General features: G+C 39.6%; 1 protein-coding gene across 2 annotated transcripts in view; it reads right to left on the bottom strand.

Annotated features, from left to right (window-relative positions):
- The window catches only part of dym (dymeclin), a 61,222-nt gene that overhangs the window by 34,389 nt on the left and 6,726 nt on the right, over positions 1–20,107 (bottom strand). The window contains exons 5-13 of one of the 2 annotated variants that reach the window (XM_034204544.1): positions 19,366–19,502; positions 17,715–17,787; positions 15,555–15,680; positions 14,118–14,257; positions 7,138–7,323; positions 6,834–7,012; positions 4,597–4,722; positions 4,336–4,449; positions 4,031–4,125 (exon numbers count right to left, since the gene is read on the bottom strand). In XM_034204544.1, the coding sequence (XP_034060435.1) occupies positions 4,031–4,125; positions 4,336–4,449; positions 4,597–4,722; positions 6,834–7,012; positions 7,138–7,323; positions 14,118–14,257; positions 15,555–15,680; positions 17,715–17,787; positions 19,366–19,502 (1,176 nt within the window). The remainder of the gene's footprint in view (positions 1–4,030; positions 4,126–4,335; positions 4,450–4,596; positions 4,723–6,833; positions 7,013–7,137; positions 7,324–14,117; positions 14,258–15,554; positions 15,681–17,714; positions 17,788–19,365; positions 19,503–20,107) is intronic. The other variant, XM_034204550.1, reaches the window with a different exon arrangement.

Here is a 20,107-nt window from a genome sequence, read left to right as displayed (position 1 = left end):
TAACAGAAACTTGGATTGAACAAAATAACAGTGCAGCTGTTCTTATCGAATCAACCCCTCCCAACTTTAGTTTTATGAGTCAGGAAAGAATGCATAAGAAAGGGGGTGGAGTTGCTATTCTGTTCAATGATTCCCTTCAATGCAGGAAGACATCGTATGGGAACTTTGTTTCTTTTGAATATGTGGCCCTTCAGCTGAAATGCTCCTCTCGAGCTCTGTTCCTAAATATATATCGACCACCCAAATACTGTGCAAGCTTTTTTGATGACTTTACTGAACTGCTGTCTATAGTGTGTATTGACTTTGACCGTTTAGTCATTGTTGGTGATTTTAACATCCATGTTGACAACCCCCAGGACAGAGGGGCTAAAGAACTGTTTTGTGTTCTTGATAGCTATGGACTGACTCAGCATGTGACTGACCACGCACAAGAAGGGGCACACTCTGGACTTAATTATCTCAAAGGGTCTGAATATCTCTAAGGTTGTGGTGACTGATGTTGCACTCTCTGACCATTCCTGTGTTTTCTTTGAGAGCTCTATTTCTATTCACAAAAATGTTCAAAAAGAGGTAACCACAAAGCGATATTTAACTAAAAATACTAGGGAAATGTTTACTCAGAATTTTTCTTCCACACTTGCCCCTGCTAACATCTCAGTAAATGAGCTAGTAGATCATTTTAATTAAAAAATTAAAAATGTTATAGATGCCATTGCTCCAACTGAGGTAAAGGAAGTGTCTGGCAAGAAAATATCTCCATGGAGAAAGGCCATGAGCGTGAAAACAGAAAAAAGAGAATGTCGAAAAGCTGAACGCAGGTGGCGAAAAACAAATCTCCAGGTTCACTTTGAAATCTATAAAGAGAGACTTGGCCTTTATAATTTGGAATTGAAAAACGCACGACAATCGTTCTTCTCTGACATCATTACCAAAAACAAAAACAACGCACGTGCCTTGTTTGCTACCGTCGACAGACTAACTAACCTCCCAGTGTCAGTAGCCTCTGAATTTCTATCCACCAGGGCGTGCAATGATTTTGCCTCCTTCTTCACTGACAAAATTCAGAAAATCAGACAAGCAGTCAGTGCCTCTGCATCAGGAACAGCAAATGTGTTGTCTCTGTGTCCACTTAACATCAATTCAAACACCATGACACAATTCCATCAGATTAATGATAAAAACCTAGAGGACATTATACAACTTCTGAAATCCTCCTCCTGCTGCCTTGATATTATTCCAACAGGATTTTTTAAAGATGTATTTCCTTGCATGGCCTCAGATCTACTTCATGTAGTAAACAAATGTCTTCACTCAGGTATTTTTCCACAGGCCCTGAAAACTGCAGTCATTAAACCGCTCTTAAAAAAGAATAATCTAGATGCTTCAGTAATGAACAATTACAGGCCCATATCAAACCTCCCATTTCTAGGTAAAATCATTGAAAAAGTTGTTTTTCAACAGTTGAGTAACTTCTTGCATTTAAATAACTGTTTCGATGTGTTCCAGTCAGGCTTTTGTCCAAACCACAGCACTGAGACTGCTCTTGTAAAGGTCTTTAATGACATCCACTTAAACACAGACAGTGGCAGAACTTCAGTGTTAGTATTATTAGATCTCAGTGCTGCGTTTGACACTGTTGACCACAGCATATTACTAGACCGACTGGAAAACTGGGTGGGACTTTCGGAAACAGTTCTAAATTGGTTTGAATCCTACTTAAAGGACAGAAACAACTTTGTTTCTATAGGTAAATACACATCTGAGTTGACAAATATGACATGTGGGGTTCCTCAAGGCTCCATCTTGGGGCCTCTTCTCTTTAACATCTACATGCCTGGTTCAGATAATGAAAAACAACAAAATAAGTTACCATAGCTATGCAGATGACACACAAATTTACGTAACAATTTCACCAGGAGACTATGCTCCAATTCAAACACTGAGTAAGTGCATTGAACAAATCAATGACTGGATGTGTCAGAACTTTCTCCAATTAAACAAAGATAAAACTGAGGTAATGGTTTTTGGAGCCAAGTCAGAACGTATAAAAGTTAGCGCTGAGCTTCAGTCTGCAATGTTCAAAACAACAGATAAAGCCAGAAATCTAGGTGTAGTCATGGACTCTGACCTGAGTTTCAACAGTCACATTAAAACAGTTACTAAATCAGCCTACTATCACCTAAAGAATATATCTAGGATTAAAAGACTAATGTCACAGCAGGATTTGGAAAAACTTGTCCATGCTTTTATCTTCAGTAGACTCGACTACTGCAATGGTGTCTTCACAGGTCTCACTAAAAAATCTATTAGGAAGCTGCAGCTGATTCAGAACGCCGCTGCTCGAGTCCTCACTAACACTAAGAAAGTGGATCACATCACTCCTGTTCTGAAGTCTTTACACTGGCTTCCTGTGTGTCAAAGAATAGATTTCAAAATACTGCTGCTGGTTTATAAAGCACTGAATGGTTTAGGCCCAAAATACATTTCTGACCTCCTGCTAAATTATGAACCATCCAGATATCTCAGGTCTTCAGGGACTGGTCAGCTTTCTGTCCCCAGAGTCAGAACTAAACATAGTAAAGCAGCGTTCAGTTATTATGCTCCAAATCTCTGGAACAAACTCCCAGAAACCTGCAGGTCCGCTGCAACTCTGACTACTTTTAAATCCAGGCTGAAGACTTTTCTTTTTGTCGCTGCTTTTAATTGAACTATTCATATCTTAGACTGCAATGTAACTTTGATCCATGTACTTTTTCTTTTAATGTTTAATTAAACTATTCATATCTTAGACTGCACTGTAACTTTTATCCATGTATTTTTTCTTTTAATGTTTATTTTATTAGCTTTTCTTTTTAATGACTGATTTTAAATGCCTTTTTCTTAATGTCTTTCATTTTTTGTAAAGCACTTTGAATTGCCTTGTGTTGAAAAGGGCTATATAAATAAACTTGCCTTGCCTTGTTATGTTATGTTACTCTCTACACAAGCACAAGCACACACCCCCCACCCACCCCCCCCCCCCCCCACCTCCCCCCCCTCTCAATATTTCATCTCTTATCTTCTTCTGCGGCAGCCACTGTCAAGTTACTATAACGGTCATTACAATGAATGAGTGTGCTGTGCTTGCATTTAAATATAAACTTCCATCCGTGTCTTGGGACAATTTATTTTTATATTTAAGTATCTTTGCTCACACAGATAAAGATTGTGTCAGGTCCTACTTGCTTGTTAGGTGTGGTATACACTACGTATGCTGCTGATTTCAGTACATAAAACTACAAAATGTCAGAAAGGAAGTTCACTCCAGTGCTACAGCTCTTTTCTAGGAAGACTTTAACCATATTCATGCTCCGAGGAAGGCCTCTGGCCATAACACATTCACGTCTTTAATGGTATGCCAACTCTTCCACTTGATTATCGGATTCATATATTTAAGTACCCAGTTTCTCTTTTTTATTCAAGTTCTCAGCCATAAAGGAAGCGCATTCAGCACAGTTTAGAGTTAGTAGAGGTCGGAGATGTGGCAATGATATGAGACAATTTTCTCTACAGTCAGCAACTTTGCCATACCATTTATACTGTGGTAGTCATTTTTTATCATCCCTAGGTGTATTAAACCATTGAAACGTTCAAGTGAAAGAGCAAGACTGTTTAAAAGGGAATATTGGATCCTTGTGACTAAGTGACTGAGGGACTATAATGTGACATTTAAACCACTAAATAAACCGAAGAAATGCAGCTCTGGTTATTTTATACGTTAACAGTTCCTTCATTTATCATGTTTAAATATGCATAGATATTGTGATATAAATTATATTACTTTATGCACATCGCCCACACTTAGTTGGAGGATATAAAGACTCTCAAATGAAAAGGTCAAGATTCAGACTCAGTAATTAAACAACTTTACTTTTTGTTTCAAACCAGAAAACAATAGGTCAATTATAAAATGGAAGAAAAGAATTAGAAAAGCTAGAAATAAACATATTATATCATCATCTGTCCCACTCATTGTACAGTATGTCCTCACCTGATTATGCGCTGGGCAGCATACTGGTGGAGACAACGAAACTGGGCTGACATGTTGGCAAGGGCAGCGAGACAGTTGGTGTGGAGGTACTTATCCTGCGGAGGATGCACAAACATACATAAACATGTTAATAATGTTACTGCAAAGCAACAAATTACTCTGTAGTATCAATCTTTAGAGTTTCATGGTAACAAAAGCCATATGGAGGATGTGGATGTGAATAATTACAGTTTGAATAATTACCATTTGGTTTCTGAATGCACTGCTGTTTGGAAACTGTGTGAATTAATCCGTATTAAACTTACCCTTGTGCGGGTCATGTTGAACTGGATGGTGCGGATGACCACCAAAATGAGCAAACTGCCAAGTGAGATCTCTGTCAATGTTCTCTCCGTGTACCATGTGATGTTCTTCAATTCCTGTGAGAGGTAGACACAAAGAAATGAGACATGACTTTTGAATCCATCAGGAATTATTTACAATTTTCCCTGCCATTGCAAGTAAAGAAAGGTTTCAGTGACATTGCATGGAATGTACACAACGTGTATTCAGTTGTGTCTACCCACCACTTCATGGACAGAGCGATTGAAGGCGTCGTCCTCGGTGAGGATGAGGAGGATAATGAGGGCCATGTAGACATGATGAGAATTTCTGTTTTCCACGTGGTAAAGGATCTCGAGGATGGGCAACACCTGAGAGGAAGATGGGAGAGCAGAAGGAAGAGCTGAGCATGTGTAGGTGTAGTCGCAGGAAAAACATTCATTATATCCTTGTTACAAGATTCCACAAGCAAACAGCCTGAAGGGACACAAATATAAATATTAATCCTGGAACAAGAAACAACTAAAAAAGGTGAATTAATTTTCTACAAAGCAAAGGTATGCACAATTAAAAAAGGTATTCGTTGTGTTTTTCTTTTCAGTGAAAGGGAGCTTTTGTTGTCTAGCCTGGGGGCTTTGTTCAAGTTGAATCCATCAACAAGTCAAATACAATTATATTTTTACTAGGGCTGCACAATATATGTTTTTGTTTTATATCGACATTGTCATGCAATGTAATTTTGCACGATATTGCATTCAGGGATCATTTTAGTTAGTTGAAAGAGGATAACAGTAGAAAATTGCACTTTACCATGTGGCTATTTTTCTTTCAGTTATTGGAGGCTTTTGTATTCTTTCTATGGCAAGTAATTTTGTTTCATTTGTTCTTCAATTCAACAAGCATTTGTTGTATTATTTAAAGTGTGTTACTATAGAAGTGCTAGTATCAAGTAAAAATCTAGAGTCCTGTATACAAGCATATTACAAATGTCAAGTAAAAAGTAGAAAAACAGCAAATATACAAATACAGAAATATAGACATGATGTCAGAATAAAGGAGGGAGATAAAAAACAGTAAAAGCAGCACTGCAGATGCCCATTGACAAGATATTTACATTATTTACTAATTCATGGCTGCTTCACTATAGGCAGAGGCAGATTGTATATTTAGATATGCAGAACAGATGGTAAAAGTGATCCGCTAACGTCAACAGTGGCAAAAGATTGTCTACTCAGACTCATATTGTCAGAGTGAAAGCAGTTAGTAGCTAGCATGCTGAGCGATGAACCCTCACAGATGCAGCGTTAGCTCATTACGCTGCCGTGCTTTGTTATGGCTAGACTCATTATAGCCCCCTACATAATAAACTCAATCTAGACTTGCTAATGGTAACATTTTATAATAGCAGCTATAAATGAGAAATAACACAGAAAGGTCATGCTGATAGACATACATTCATTTAATTGACCTGCGTTCTTTTAGAATATGTCTATTAAAAAGTAATTTGCTGCATGTGTTTGCCGATTGCCATGAAGCTTTTGTTGCAATGCTTAACAGGCTACTTTTTCAACCGCTTTCTAATTAAATCAAATAATTTAGTGTTGCACTGCACGAAAAGCCTCACATGAATGTCTACAATGTTCATACATGATACCATCTGACATGCTGGTCTACAGAATGATTTTCATTGACTAAATGCCTCAGTACATTCACTCGGCTGTAAGGAATAACTGGCACTGTCCCACATGGACCGGATAGCACCAGCTGCCACTGTATACATCCTCCCTGCTTTCCAAGCCATAGCATTTGGTCCAAGATGAAACGATTTCATGGCCATACCCATGTGTGTAGGAAGGACTGCATAATGTGTTTTGTTGAGGATTGCCAAACAACCCAGTGTTCTTTGCTACTGCTATTTTCATAAACTACAACAGAAAATATAATTAGGTTTTAAGGTTAGATATCTGAATGTAGGTTTGTGGTTAACACAAGCCTAAGAGATTTCAATGCGTTTTAGGTTTTACTATGACACAAAATACAAAAGTAAATCCTGTTGTGAATTTTAAGCTTTTACATGGAAAGGATGGCAAAATGAGAATACAGGGTTTGTTGGGAGACGCCATCTTGCCAAAAACAGCCATCTACTCAGTGGTGGTGGTTTAAGTTATCCAACCTTTGTGTAGATAATTTACAGCCTATTGTTAGCTTTTTACTTCTGACGATTTATATAGGCATAATAAAATAATTAAAGCAGTGTTCATTTTTAGACATTATCTTGTTGAACAAAGCATGTTAGTATCATACATTTTTTCTGGCCATAGAGTTTATTTTCTTTAATAATCCCAAATTGAATAGAAATAATCCATTGTCTTTTTATTAAAAGAACCAGGGCTATGTATGTTCTCTTCAAGGTTGGCCTACAAAAACCCGTCATTATTGCAGCGCATTATTATCAAACGGTCTTCATTGCCATTCTACCCACCAGATTGTCCATGTCAGTCCTGGAGAGCATGTACGTCCTCATGTTTGCGTTCTGGTGAAGAAGGGTGTACAGTAGAAGAGTGGCCTGGTCAGAGCGCTGCTGCTCACACAACGCTGTGTACAGACTGTTGAAATTGATCTGGAAGGTGTGAGGTTGCTCAGCAGACATCGAAGACGTGTCTGCATGTGGAAAAGTCAATATTGTCAGGATGATAATGTTATCACATTCGTTCATTAACACCTGGTATATGTAATACACATTAAATACTCAAATAAAAACTAAAGTAAAACCAACAGATTTATACCTTGTGTGTTTCTGAAACATGTGATGGCCTGGCGGTAGGGGTTTGGCCAGTCGGGCCCGTCTGTCAGATTGGCGAGCACCAGCAGTAACAGGAGGCTCTGATTGGACAGTGGTAGGGGGTTGTGTTCCTGGTCTACACCGGCTTTGTTGCCAGCCCCTCCCAATGTGAAGACACTCCATAACCCACCTGAAGACAGACACATAAATGGTGCACCGATAACAAATATATTCCCTATAATAATATAGAGAAAAACATGTTTTTTTTACTCTCCAAATGCTTTTTAGTTATAAATGACTTTAATTTCTGGTGAGTTCATGGATTTTTGCAATTTTGTGTGTTTTTTCCAGTGTGTATTACATTAAAGGCCAGTGTTTCCCCTACCATTGTCTTGGAGGGGCGCTGCATCCCCCCTGAAATTCAAGGTGTTTCAAAAATATATATATCCCAATGCCACCTATATATGGGCTTGTGTCCAACATACATTTAACCTTTTCCACAAAGACACAGTTAGCTGTCTCAGTGGAGTGGTGAGCACAGAAACCAAACTGCATTGGGTGGAGTGGAGCGAAACCTTTGTCTAAATGTTTGGTGATTAGTTTTGACACCCATTTCTCAGCTATCTAGAGACACAGGGGAGGATGCTGATTGGTCTGTAATTGGACATCATTGCCTTATCCCCAGATTAAAAAAATCGGTGTCACCGTGGCCACTTTCCAGGACGACGGAACTTCCCTCGTGCTGATAGATTGATTTACTAGCATACTAATTGGTTTTATTAGACTGTCAATATGTGTCTTTATAAAGTTGGTGTCGAAATCATCTGCATCCCTAGCCTTAGAACCTCTTAACCCTAAGATCATATGTTTTACCTCAACCTCTGTGATTTCCTCCAGGTCAAAAAAGGGGTGTGTATCCACAGTCGGGCTAGGTGAGACCTCAGATGGCGGGAAGAGTTTTGCAATAACAATGATATTATTAATTTAATTCAAGCTGCTTTAAGCACAGAAAAAATGCAATGTTCTTCTTTATCAAACACTGTGTGCTACCCAGGTAGGATTTCTAAGACTTAGAAACGAGAACCAAAGCTCTCTGTGTCAGAACAACAGACTGATGGATGCATCTTGGCAGTCCTCAGTGATGAAGTGCAGTCAGGTTGTGAATGTCCAACTTTTTATAGAAAGCATTTTAGTATTACTTGCAGCTCTTCAGCCTTTAACTGATTTACGCTTCATGAGGAGTCGAATGCAAACGAGCATGTGCAGTCAGACTCATGTAATCAAGGCCAGGCTGTGCACAATGGAGTCACACACCACAGTTTGCAGCACCTGAAATTTGAAACAACATAGACGGCGCCACAGAACAAAGAGAAACTGGAACTACTGGCCAACTGGAGTAGGGTTCATTTTTTCTCTCGTTGGGGAATGAGAGGCAGCTGAATTTCCTGCAGAAGTGCTGGTGCCTTCAGGCGTCACGGGAAGCACGGGAAGCACGAGAAGCATGAACACCGAGAACACAAATGACAGTCTGTGGCTCCTGCACGTCTAGCCACACAGAAAGCACTGACCAACACAGTGGGAGTGCGTGGAACAGGTTCCCATTGACCAAGCTACTGAATTTGAGGTGAAGGCAAGTACATTTGTTGCCATCTAGTGGAGCAGTATGGAACAGCATATCAGTATATCTGAACTTGCACACACTCTTCTTGGTGTGAGAGTAAAGTCATCCTGATCTAACTATGACACACTCAGTGCAATTGGTGACTGAATCAACAGTGTGAGTCAAACAAAAAGACATTTGCTCAAAACATTATAGGGGTGAAATTCCTCACGTACACTCACATACTTATACATTACAATATTAACTCAAGGATATAATGGGAGGTCACATCCCAGTGTCCTCTTTGTGTACAGTTTTGAAAGGAAGCAGACAGAACAAAGGAACAACTTGTGACTGTTTAAAAAGTTTGACTGGTTGTTCATCAATTATGCATGACAAAATACTTGCTCTGCCTCAGAGTTTCCTTTCGTCAACTTGTGACTGTGTTCAATTATTGGTAACATCCGTGGTTTGTACTTTGGTTTGCCTCAAAATGTACAAGATCCTAACAGTCCATCACTGTTTTTTTATTTGAAGTGTGTATGCAACTGTTGCTCAAAGTGGAACAATTTTTTTATTTAAGAAGATAATCAATAATCTGCAGCCACAACAAAAAATAAATCCCTAAATGAGAAATTACATCAGTTGTCAGTCTATCTGCCTTCCTCTCTCCATACACGATACACTATCTTGAAAAAGAGAGGGCCAAGTTATGACGGAGTGCTGTTCATTTCATCTCTGGCACCACAGTGACTAGCCCAGCCGTGTCAGAGAGCCCGGTCTGGCAGCCACATTTCCTGCACTCTCGAACACACACTTACTCTCACACACACATTCACAGTGCTCTACTCTATTTTACCTTAGAGGGTGCTGTTTGTTATCCATCTGGCTCGGCTCGCTCTGCCTGTCTCCCTGCCCACCACATAAACCCAATAATGCTACGCTGCAAAGGCCTGCTCCGGCCCTGGCCAGCCGCCCAGTGGAAAACAAAAAGGAGGAGGCCAACGTGATGAAGAGGAAAGGGAAGGGAAGAGTGAGGAAAAGAGAAGGTCATTCACGGACAAGGAGGCTGGCACGCTTAAATTAGAAAAATCTGGGCTTCAGGACTGGAGGGCAGCAAAGGCATCTTTCTGTGAGACACGCAACTCAACTGCACCCACAAAGTCTTAGTTTAGTGAGCCTGTATCCACAACCTAAGAAATGTATCTTTTCATCTCTAAAAAGCCTTTATGACCTACACATCTCTCCTGGTCTCCATGCAATATCAACTATATAATATTAAATACTTCTTAATAACCATTGAAATAGGCTCAAAAGCAGTCCATAGTTTAGGTCTTTGCAACAGAAGAAAAAGCCTTGGTTTAGGGACAGAAGGCTGTGTGTTGCTTTACATAATGAACTGGACTATTAAACACGACTGATGGCTTACATATTCAAATGAAATATCCTCGCACAATCAAATATCTGCAATGTCTTTCCAAATATTCAGACGCAAGCTGTAAACAATCCCTTCTGGAGACACATATTCCCCCTGACATCCAATTCACCTGAACATAACCCCGCACCAAATCGTGATTCATATCATGGGTATCATCAAAAACACACACACACACACTCCAGTGGGGGCCTTAATGATGCTGCTGTTATTACACTGTTTATTGGGGTACTATAATTACCTTACTGTCCTTAAAAATCGCTAAAGTACTTCATGTGTTCAGTCTGACTAAATTATAACAAACCCTGTTAAGAGTAACATTAATGTTTTTTTCTGTTGCATTATTTTAGCTTTATGCAGCTGCAAAGTGTCACAATACATTATCAATAAAACAAAGGATCACTCTTCTATGCCTGTGTTTATAATACAATGTATAAGAATTGAAGGTAAAGGCTAAATAAAGCAAAAGTCAAACTGAAGCTGATGTGATTGTTTTTCATGTGTTTTGGTCAAGAAAAACCAGCTTCTCGAAATTGTTATCGGTTGATGGAGGCAAATAAAAAGTGAACTGATCATTAAAATCATTAGGAACTTTTATGTGGGAAACATTATTGTGTGCGCTAATTTTTGCACCAATCCTTTGAATATATTTATTGGGATAATTGAAACTCTTTGCTCTAATGGAAAAGTTGGTTTGTTCAGTTGTTGTTGATATTACAGCCATGACCGAAGTAGTGGATCAACAGACTAAAACGTAAATCTAGTATGAATAAAATATAACCGTATATATATATATATATAAATCACCAAAAGTTCTAAGGACACTAGTGCCACATACTCTTGAACACCAACATCTCAGGGGTCTGTGGAGACGCCAGAGGAGTGGGCTGAGGAGGGGAATATGTTCTCAAAGTTAGAGCGGAGAACATACCCTTCAGCGCTAATGTAGATGTGAACGCCTGGTGACCAGAGACAGACAGGATGTGCTCCTTACTTATTTACTTGCATAACACTGAATGAAATATGCCATGAGGGCTTCAGGCCTTGGCAATGCACACATATACACACAAAGTACACCCAGCCCGGTTGGGGAAACATGCGGAACAGTCAATAAACAAACACACTATTCTGATATGCTCACACAAATGAAAATATATGCTCAAAGCACTTTCGCCCAAACCCAGTCCAAAAGCCTTCTAACAAAAACATATGCAACAAATGAAAATGTTCCCCAGACCGAGTGATTTCAAATGATCTGAATCATAATAAGAAGCTTGGGCTAAAGATCTATCTATAAGATCAGCATCATTTCTGTCACGTGAGCTACGCTGAAGATGCCTAACACACATACATGTAAGGATAAAAAGCTGTTTGTGTTTGGGACTGTCACCATCAATAGAGTAGATTGGGATCATAGAAGAGGCAGAGCTACTGTTAGCCTCTTGACGTCAGACCTGGGGATTGCACACAAGATATCATCGTGTGTTTCTGCTTGTAGGCAGACTGATAGCTCAACAAAGTATAATGTGTGCATGTGGAGAAATCAGAAATGTAAATCATTGAACAGTATATAGAAGAGAGGAGAGGAGAAGAGAAGAGAGGAGAGGAGAGGAGAAGAGGAGAAGAGAGGAGAGGAGGAGAGGAGAAGAGAGGAGAAGAGGAGAAGAGAGGAGAAGAGGAGAAGAGAAGAAAGGAGAGGAGAAGAGGAGAACAGGAGAGGAGAGGAGAAGAGGAGAAGAGAAGAGAGGAGAGGAGAAGAGAAGAAAGGAGAGGAGAGGAGAGGAGAAGAGGAGAAGAGAGGAGAAGAGAGGAGTTGCCAGACTGGGTGATAATCCCCCTGCAGACTCTCGTTCAGACTCAGACAGCAGAGTGTGTAAAAGCGAGAGAGGAAGAGACATCCTATCCGCCCACACATTCACATGGCGACGGAAATGAAGCACTGCTTTGCTTTGCCAATGGCCAGTGCTGTATCTGGGGGGGACTTCCAGAGCGTCTATGAATGTGAGGGTGCACGCATGAATGGTTTTACATGCTGCTAACATGACGAAGAAGGATTGCTATAAAAAGCATGAATGCTAAGTAGGTTGTGGTAGTGTTGTCTAGTCCAGTGCACTGTATGTGGGTTTACAGACTTCATAAAAGCATTCATGTCCCTCGTTTAGACTTTCACTGATTTGTAGATGCACAGCTTTAAACACAGGCCTTCTACCAAGACTAACAATATGACATAACTGTAAGGACTAAACCCAAAATGTTCTAATATAATAATTTCCACAATATGTATCATTTATTTTCAGTGGTGGCTTCATAGAATTGGCTTTCACTTGGGTGATCCAACCTTTGCAACAAATCCATTCAAGTTGACGATTATTAATAAAAAGGATAGATTTCCAAAATCCATATCCTTTAAATTTAGGAAATATTGTGCATCAATTCATATTTTTGGGCATTTAACCTTATCATCGTATTTCCTTTCTGCCACACACACAGAGAAGCATGCACCTGTATTAACTAACAGCACCATAAACTACATTTATATAACTACAATTATCAAATCAAGGTTGTTTTTTAAGGCGGTGACATCATTACATATAATGACAGACCTTCAGAGCTTTAATTGAAAATTGCTACAACCCTACAATATTCTAACCATGACTAGAAAACGGATTTTCTCGTGTAAAATTGCTGCAAGTCCCTTTTAACTGGCTGAATATTTGCTCATGCTGAAAAATGAAAGAAATTAAACTAATATGTACTGTTTCTACAGAACAACTTGCCTACACCCATTTTCAACATCCAAATTCAAATGTGTGCTCTGCCCATCCCTGGCCACTGTGTGCATGGCCGAGACAGAGAGACGGAGAATAAAAAACAAGTGTTGTTTCTGAGCTCCGGGCATAAGAGCGCTTGTGTCTTTGTTGATCTGTGCGTGTGTGTATAAGGGAGGCGGCTGCAGACAGACAGGCTCTAGGGGATTACAGAACAGGACAGGGCACCACAACTCATCGGCCCGATCACTGGTCACAGACAGATAGGCTGGGATGAATGCTGATGGCTCACTGATAGGAATCTGCCACCAACAACCGACAAAGAGCATTTATCTGTAGGGGAAACCCGGCCCTATTCTCACACTCAAACAAACATGCATTCAACACACACAGCTGGATACACACACACGCACTCTTTTCATTTTTTGACATATCACTTTCATCCACAGTGCCATGGCTGTCGGCATTGGCTTTCATTTCTCATATTAATCTTATTTACCACGCTTTGGCTCCACGGAAAAAATAAATTAAAATAAACTCAATTCCGTTTCTTCTTAATGTCTGGCACTAATCTCTGAATTTTGACCATCATTCCTGCAATTTCTGATGCCATTTCTACTCACCAGTTTAATTTTGATGTGGGGAATATAGCAACATCACAACAACAAACTGTGAGCAACAAGAGTGACTAAATACACAAATAGATGTTGGGTTCAAGTTAAACCACGTTGTAGATTTGCATACATTACCTATATTACGTATTATCTACAGCAGCGGTTCCCAACCTGTGGGCCACGGCCCCCTAATGGGCCGCGAACGCATTACAAGGGGGCCGCCAAATAATTTGCAAAACATTATGATTAGTGTGGAACAAATTCATTATAAAGACTTTTCCTTTCTCTTTCTTGATCCTCCTTAGCAACGGTCATTACAGTCCTTGAAAGCGGTCTGTACTGCTGGATTAAAAACATGTTCTGAATTGACCAATCAGAACTTTATTTAGCCTCCGTATTGTTTATGGTTGAATGTGGGCATTGAGTTGAAAAAGGTTGGGAACCGCTGACCTACAGTAAAATATAAAAAATGATGTTTTCTCAACCAAACCAAATAATAAAGATTTTCTTTTGCTCCGTTTGTCGTTTCTTTTTGTTTCATTTGTGTGTGGATGTGTGTACACTTACTTGCCACCCCTGAGGCCAGACCATAGAGCAGGCCTCCTTCGGCTTTCTGCTCAAAGATGTGGGTCGCTGGAGGCGGACACTTCTCCTGCCTGATGAAGTTATAGAGCAGGGTCTTCACCAGCCGACTAGTTAAAGACAAACTGGGAGAAAAGAGACACAAACGCAAAGAGAGTTTCACAAAGACAGCTGGGGCTTTCTTCAGAAGAGGTGTAATAAATGAGCTCTTCCAACATTTCAAGAATGATGTGAGTGTCTATAGAATATTATAATAAAAGCCCTGAGGTTATCTAGTACTCTGGCCTTAAAAGCTGTCCCTTACCTGCTCAACAGAAACATCAATTACATCTGACTGCACTCGACTGAATACAGAATATGAACACGGGCATAACCATTTAAATTATTCCTTTTATCAGAGCTGGCGGGGGAAAAAAAATTCAGCTCATTTGCCAAGTCGGCCTCATTATCTGCCACTAATAGGAGTAGGTGTCGACCCTTTCTTAGTGTAATAAAAACCAAGGAACCAGACATAGGACTTGTTCTAGTACATGCAGGTGTGTGTGTGTGTGTGTGTGTGTGTGTGTGTGTGTGTGTGTGTGTGTGTGTGTGTGTGTGTGGTCCATATTATGTGTCAATGTGAGTATCTGTATACCAAATATCACAGTTTTTCCAGCAACACAGCACATTGTTTCTTAAACGACCAGTGATAAAACCATTTAGATCTGTTTTGCCAACAACAGCTACGTCAAAGCATTTCTCCATCTCATTCGCAGTTAATCCAAAGTGCTCTCATTTGGGTGTTATGCTGCAAGAGCCCTAAAAGAAAATGACTTCCATCCTCTGTCGACCCATCTTAACAGAACTACTAGACTTCAAAATGCATTCAGGCTTGCAGCATTTCTATTTCAAGATTATAATTAACAAAGGATTTAAAGCATTTAAAAGTAGCTCAACATCAGACTGTATTAGCATTATGCGAGTTATACTACATCCACACTCTAATTTTCCCACGCTGAAGATTTAGCTTATCAACATTTTTAAAACGAGTCACTGGATTACATTCTTTCAGAATCACAGAAGATTAAGTCACAGTGATAAGATAAGAAGATAAAGTTCTATTAGATTCATTTCTGTTTCCCCCCCTTAGTATCACTTAATGACACATGAAGACATTGTTTGGAACATGATGAGAAGTATCAGAGTGTGGATATATAAACAGCAGCCTATATCAGGCAGTGTCACTTTGGATTGGAGAAGGTCCAAAATGATCTGGGCCTGCAGATTGTGGATGACCCAGTTACAGAGGTAAGTGAGAGCACCTCGTAATGCAGTCACATTTTCCTTTATTGGTTTGTTTTCCAATTGTGCTTTCATTTAAGCAAACTTGGTATTGGTGCTCAGTTAAATGTCAGTATCTTGTCATGTGTGCTTTTTCCTCACCATCGTCCTTTCATGATGTGCTGATAGATTAATCCATCTCGGAGGATGTCTTTGTTGAAGAGTTGGTAGGAGAAGAACACCAGCAGTGTGGTCACCGCTTCAAACAGGATGCTGTAGGTGATGTCTCTACAGGAAAAGAAAGACGCAATAAGAGTTCATGCAAATACATTATAATCGCAACTTTAAAGGTTATGAATATATGTGGAAGAAGACAAGGTTTAGATATGTAATTCTTAATGTAAACACATACATTTGTATGTGTATGTGCCTGATATTTAAGCAAAAGCCTTTCAATATATCAAAGACATTCATTACGTTTTAGGAAGCAGGATATTTGCATCTGTGACATGTTGTATAAAATGAGATGCCAATGGAAAGTGGCCCACTGCTGATGACTATCCTTTCATTGAAGTGTGTTTCCTACTTTTAATCATAACGTGCTTCCGTACACCTGAACACAGACAAACATGGCTTTCAAATAATCAACCAGATTTTAAACTTAGGACAATGGTGTTTTTCTTTCATATTTACACAATATTTGCCGATTTCACTCGACTGTGTACGTATGTACAGGGGTCTTCAAAAATCATTTTATTAATATTGAATACTTTTTTTGGTCAATAAAATGTCAAAAAAGCTTATCATACATTTCCAAAAACCCAAGAAAACAACAGCTTGTTTTTCTCCCTCCAACAGTTCAAACTTAAATGATATCTTAAAAAATGTATTTGCCATTTGTGTCAAGGCTTAAATTACGTTACGTCATTACAAATGATAGTTACTGAAATAATATACTAGGTATGTCGCAAAGACACCTAATACAACAGTAAAGACTTCACCCATAGGGCATAGTGTTAATGTAAGGCACCTAAATAATTGATTAGAAAACATTTCAGTTAAAGAATGTGTGGGAAAACAATAGGGGATTAACTGTGATGTATAGGTCAGAATCAATCTTTCTTGTAAAATGAAGACATAAAAGATCAAGTGCAGAATTCTGTCAAAGATTTGGGGAAAATATATTTCCATCCAAACCAGAAGCACGTACAGAGGAAACAGGCCAACAGCCACAAAGTGGTGGAGGAAAGAAAAACAGGTGGAAGTTTTGAAGCTTAGACAATGAATCTTGTAGGAATGCTGAATGGATTTACACGAGAGCTTGAAGTCCAGACACAAAAGAAGAGACGGGAGACAGAGAGTAGATTGGTTGACAAAGACAGGAGGATCAAAACTGACACAATACAGACACGGGTACAGGGAGGAAAAGTTTAAGATGAGTGGAGGAAAATGCCATCGTCAGTCATGTTAGTGTGAACTTGTTTTGACTCTGCAGAGGAGGATTTGAGACGTGCGCAGTGTCTCTTTGCCTCTGTGCGACAGACGGAGTGGCAGGCAGGGGATAATTCCTGCATTGATGAGTAAACACACTGAAATATTCCCTCATTAAAGCAGAGAGTGTTAGCGTGCACACCGCCCACGGGGAGTAAAGGATGATACCATTTTTCAATCATTATGTTCCCTCCTCTCCCACTCCTTGGCACGGCTCCTAATCCAACTTTCATTTCAAGCCTTTTTCTCTTCTTCCGACACCGCAAACATATTTTAGTCATATCCCTTCCTTTTCATGTTGTCCCTTTACGCGTCACTCCGCCAGCTCAGAGCTCCAGCTCGTCAGTCTGGCTGACGGCTCTGGAAGTGAAACACATGGACATCCGAGCCTAACCTTAATCCATAATGGTCTCCAGTTTCTCTCGGTTAGTGAATGAGCAAGTGGAGCACGCAAAGTGAGTTAAACATACAAACTTTCACAAAGTGTTTCCCATTAACTGCTCAATGACTAACATCCTGGACACATTAATAACCACCGAAAGGCAAACCAAATGACGGTTTGGGCTGGGAAACGGCAAATAAATTGGGTTTTGACATGAACATCTCATGTAGTTCCTGTTTTCTGATAATAAAATGTCAAACAAGTGGGTCTGAAGAATTAGCACTTTGACATTAAATAAATCCCTGTGTGGGATGAGTGAAATGCAACTTTTCAGTGTTTCCGAATCAGTCTTGCATGTGTGACCTTTTTAGTGAATGTAAAACACAATGGGGTGTAATTCAACCACACACACACATACACACACACACACATATACAGGAGATACTTACAGCAGGGGCACTTCTACGATCAGGTGAATGAGGTTGGACAACAGTTCCTCCAGGAGGTCCTCGCTGCCTGTTTCTACACAAGAGGTTGGGGGAGTTATTATATGAGAGAGTAAGGCAGCTTCCTGTTGATCACAGTCTCTTTTAGCTTCTTCCAACTCCAGTTCCACCTTCTCTCCATCCCTCCTATCATCCATATGTCATGCTTGCTGTACAGAGGAATGGCACAGAGGGGAATTAGCCAATTTGGATTACAGGGTTTCCTGCTGGTTTTTGCCAAGTATAATTTAATACTTTTACAGACATTTTTAATATCATGTGGAATGTAATGTAAGAGCCGTTTAACGATCATACCGGCCCAAATATGAAGAGATGATGGAAAACCAGGAGAGATGAAATGGCGTACATTCATTTATTTTGTATAACTTCCCAGCAGTATAGAGCAATAATTCCTAATTATGGAATTAATCAAATGAACACAATTTGGACACAGATAAGCGGCAGGAAATGAATGGATTAACCAAATGAATATGTTTAATAATTTATATTTTTGCATAAAATTCAAACTTGCCCATTATGGAAGTAATGGGCAATTTTAGCTAGCATCAGTGACGGTGCTTGCCTGTGGCTCTGATTAAAGCTCCTCAAAAAACAATTAGCATACAATCAACTGTCTCAACAATTCCCCTTTTTTAAGTGTACACCGTGTTGTGACAGCCAGCAGTCAAACACAAAACATTTTGTAAATGAACATTACTGCCAACAGCGGGAAAGATTATATTTTTAGACTGTTGCAGATTTAATTTACGACCTCCTTGTACCCTAAACTATCTTCTCTTTACCACTTTCAACCAGCTGTAATTAGCTTGGTGTCATTTTGCAGGCAAGTCTCAGAATGATCATTTTACAACAATCACCCAGCACAGCAGATCTAACCCTTAAAGTACTGTGAGAGCAGTCTTTGTGCAAATGTCACAGTTAAAGTGTGTAAGTGTGAGTTGATGGTAGCAGGAATAACAAACCGCAAAATAATGATTCAAAAGGAAGCTGACTTTATTTCTTTCCTTTTAATACTGTTAATGCTTTTAACCAAAAATGGTTACGTAATGAACATTTATCAAGATCATTAACAGGCCACCCATTTGGAGAGTGTTTATGACTTTCCTCAGAAAGGCCTAGTGTTTGATGCCAAAAGAAGATGAGCAGTCAGTGGACGCAGTTTCAGACTTTTATTAAAGAAGTGAGAGATGATCCAGGTCAGTAGCCGGGGGTATTTGTGCTCAATTAAAAAGCCAATTTCTTATCTCTCTCTAGGTTTATAAGGGAAGTGTTACACATTTGACCCTGGTGGCTATATTCTAATAACTCACATCTTATGATCCCACTGAGGGCCAAACTGTTTTAAGATTTTTTAGCAGTAGTTTTTAATAGTTTTTTTGTGTGAAGTACTCTAAAGGGAGTAGAACAATCTCTGAACTGACTTAATGCGTCTGTATACCACACAGCTGCTAGTCACTCCACGTGTACAAAATGAGAGTTGTGACTACAAATCAGTGGTTGAATCCTGCCAAGTTGATTTATTTTGTGGCCTCACTGCACATCTCTCTGTGACGCACCTTATTTTTTGATCAAATGTATCTGTGATGGAGCTCACCTGCACAGGAGCCTGGCGCCCTCTCCTGGTAGGAGAACTGTAGGTGCAGCTCTTCTTCACTCATCTCCCTGATGAACACCTTGAGCAGGCAGCGAATCATGAACAGTGCATTGTGGGCCTGCCAGATAAACAGCTGACTGCGGAAGCACAAAAAAAAAAAAATAGGTTGTCATGTTCAAGGTCAAACATAGAACTGTGATGGAAATAAATGCTAAGAAGGGCTAGCTTTGCGACATTGATATATGTCCTAAATGTATAAAGCTGAATGACCCTGAAGTGTTCTTCGGTAATATGTTCATTCAAATTCAAATGGTTACACACGAGTAGCTCGGAATACTTGAGTTAAATAGTCTGAGATAAAAAGCCCTTGTGTATTTAGCCTTCTGGAACTAGAATCTAAAAGAGCCTCTTCAAATAAATAAAGCATGGGGCTGTCACATTGTAGTTGTCATCTTACACTGAACAAAAATATAAACGCAACACTTTTGTTTTTGCTCCCATTTTTCATGAGATGAACTCAAAGATCTAAAACATTTTCTATATACACAAAATAACCATTTCTCTCAAATATTGTTCACAAATCTGAAAAAATCTGTGATAGTGAGCACTTCTCCTTTGCCGAGATAATCCATCCCAACTCACAGGTGTGGCATATCAAGATGCTGATTAGACAGCATGATTATTGCACAGGTGTGCCTTAGGCTGGCCACAATAAAAGGCCACTCTGAAACGTGCAGTTTTG

The sequence above is a fragment of the Gymnodraco acuticeps genome, unplaced genomic scaffold (assembly GCF_902827175.1).
Source record: "Gymnodraco acuticeps unplaced genomic scaffold, fGymAcu1.1, whole genome shotgun sequence".
Taxonomy (NCBI): domain Eukaryota; kingdom Metazoa; phylum Chordata; class Actinopteri; order Perciformes; family Bathydraconidae; genus Gymnodraco; species Gymnodraco acuticeps.
This window is presented reverse-complemented; position numbering and strand designations above follow the sequence as displayed.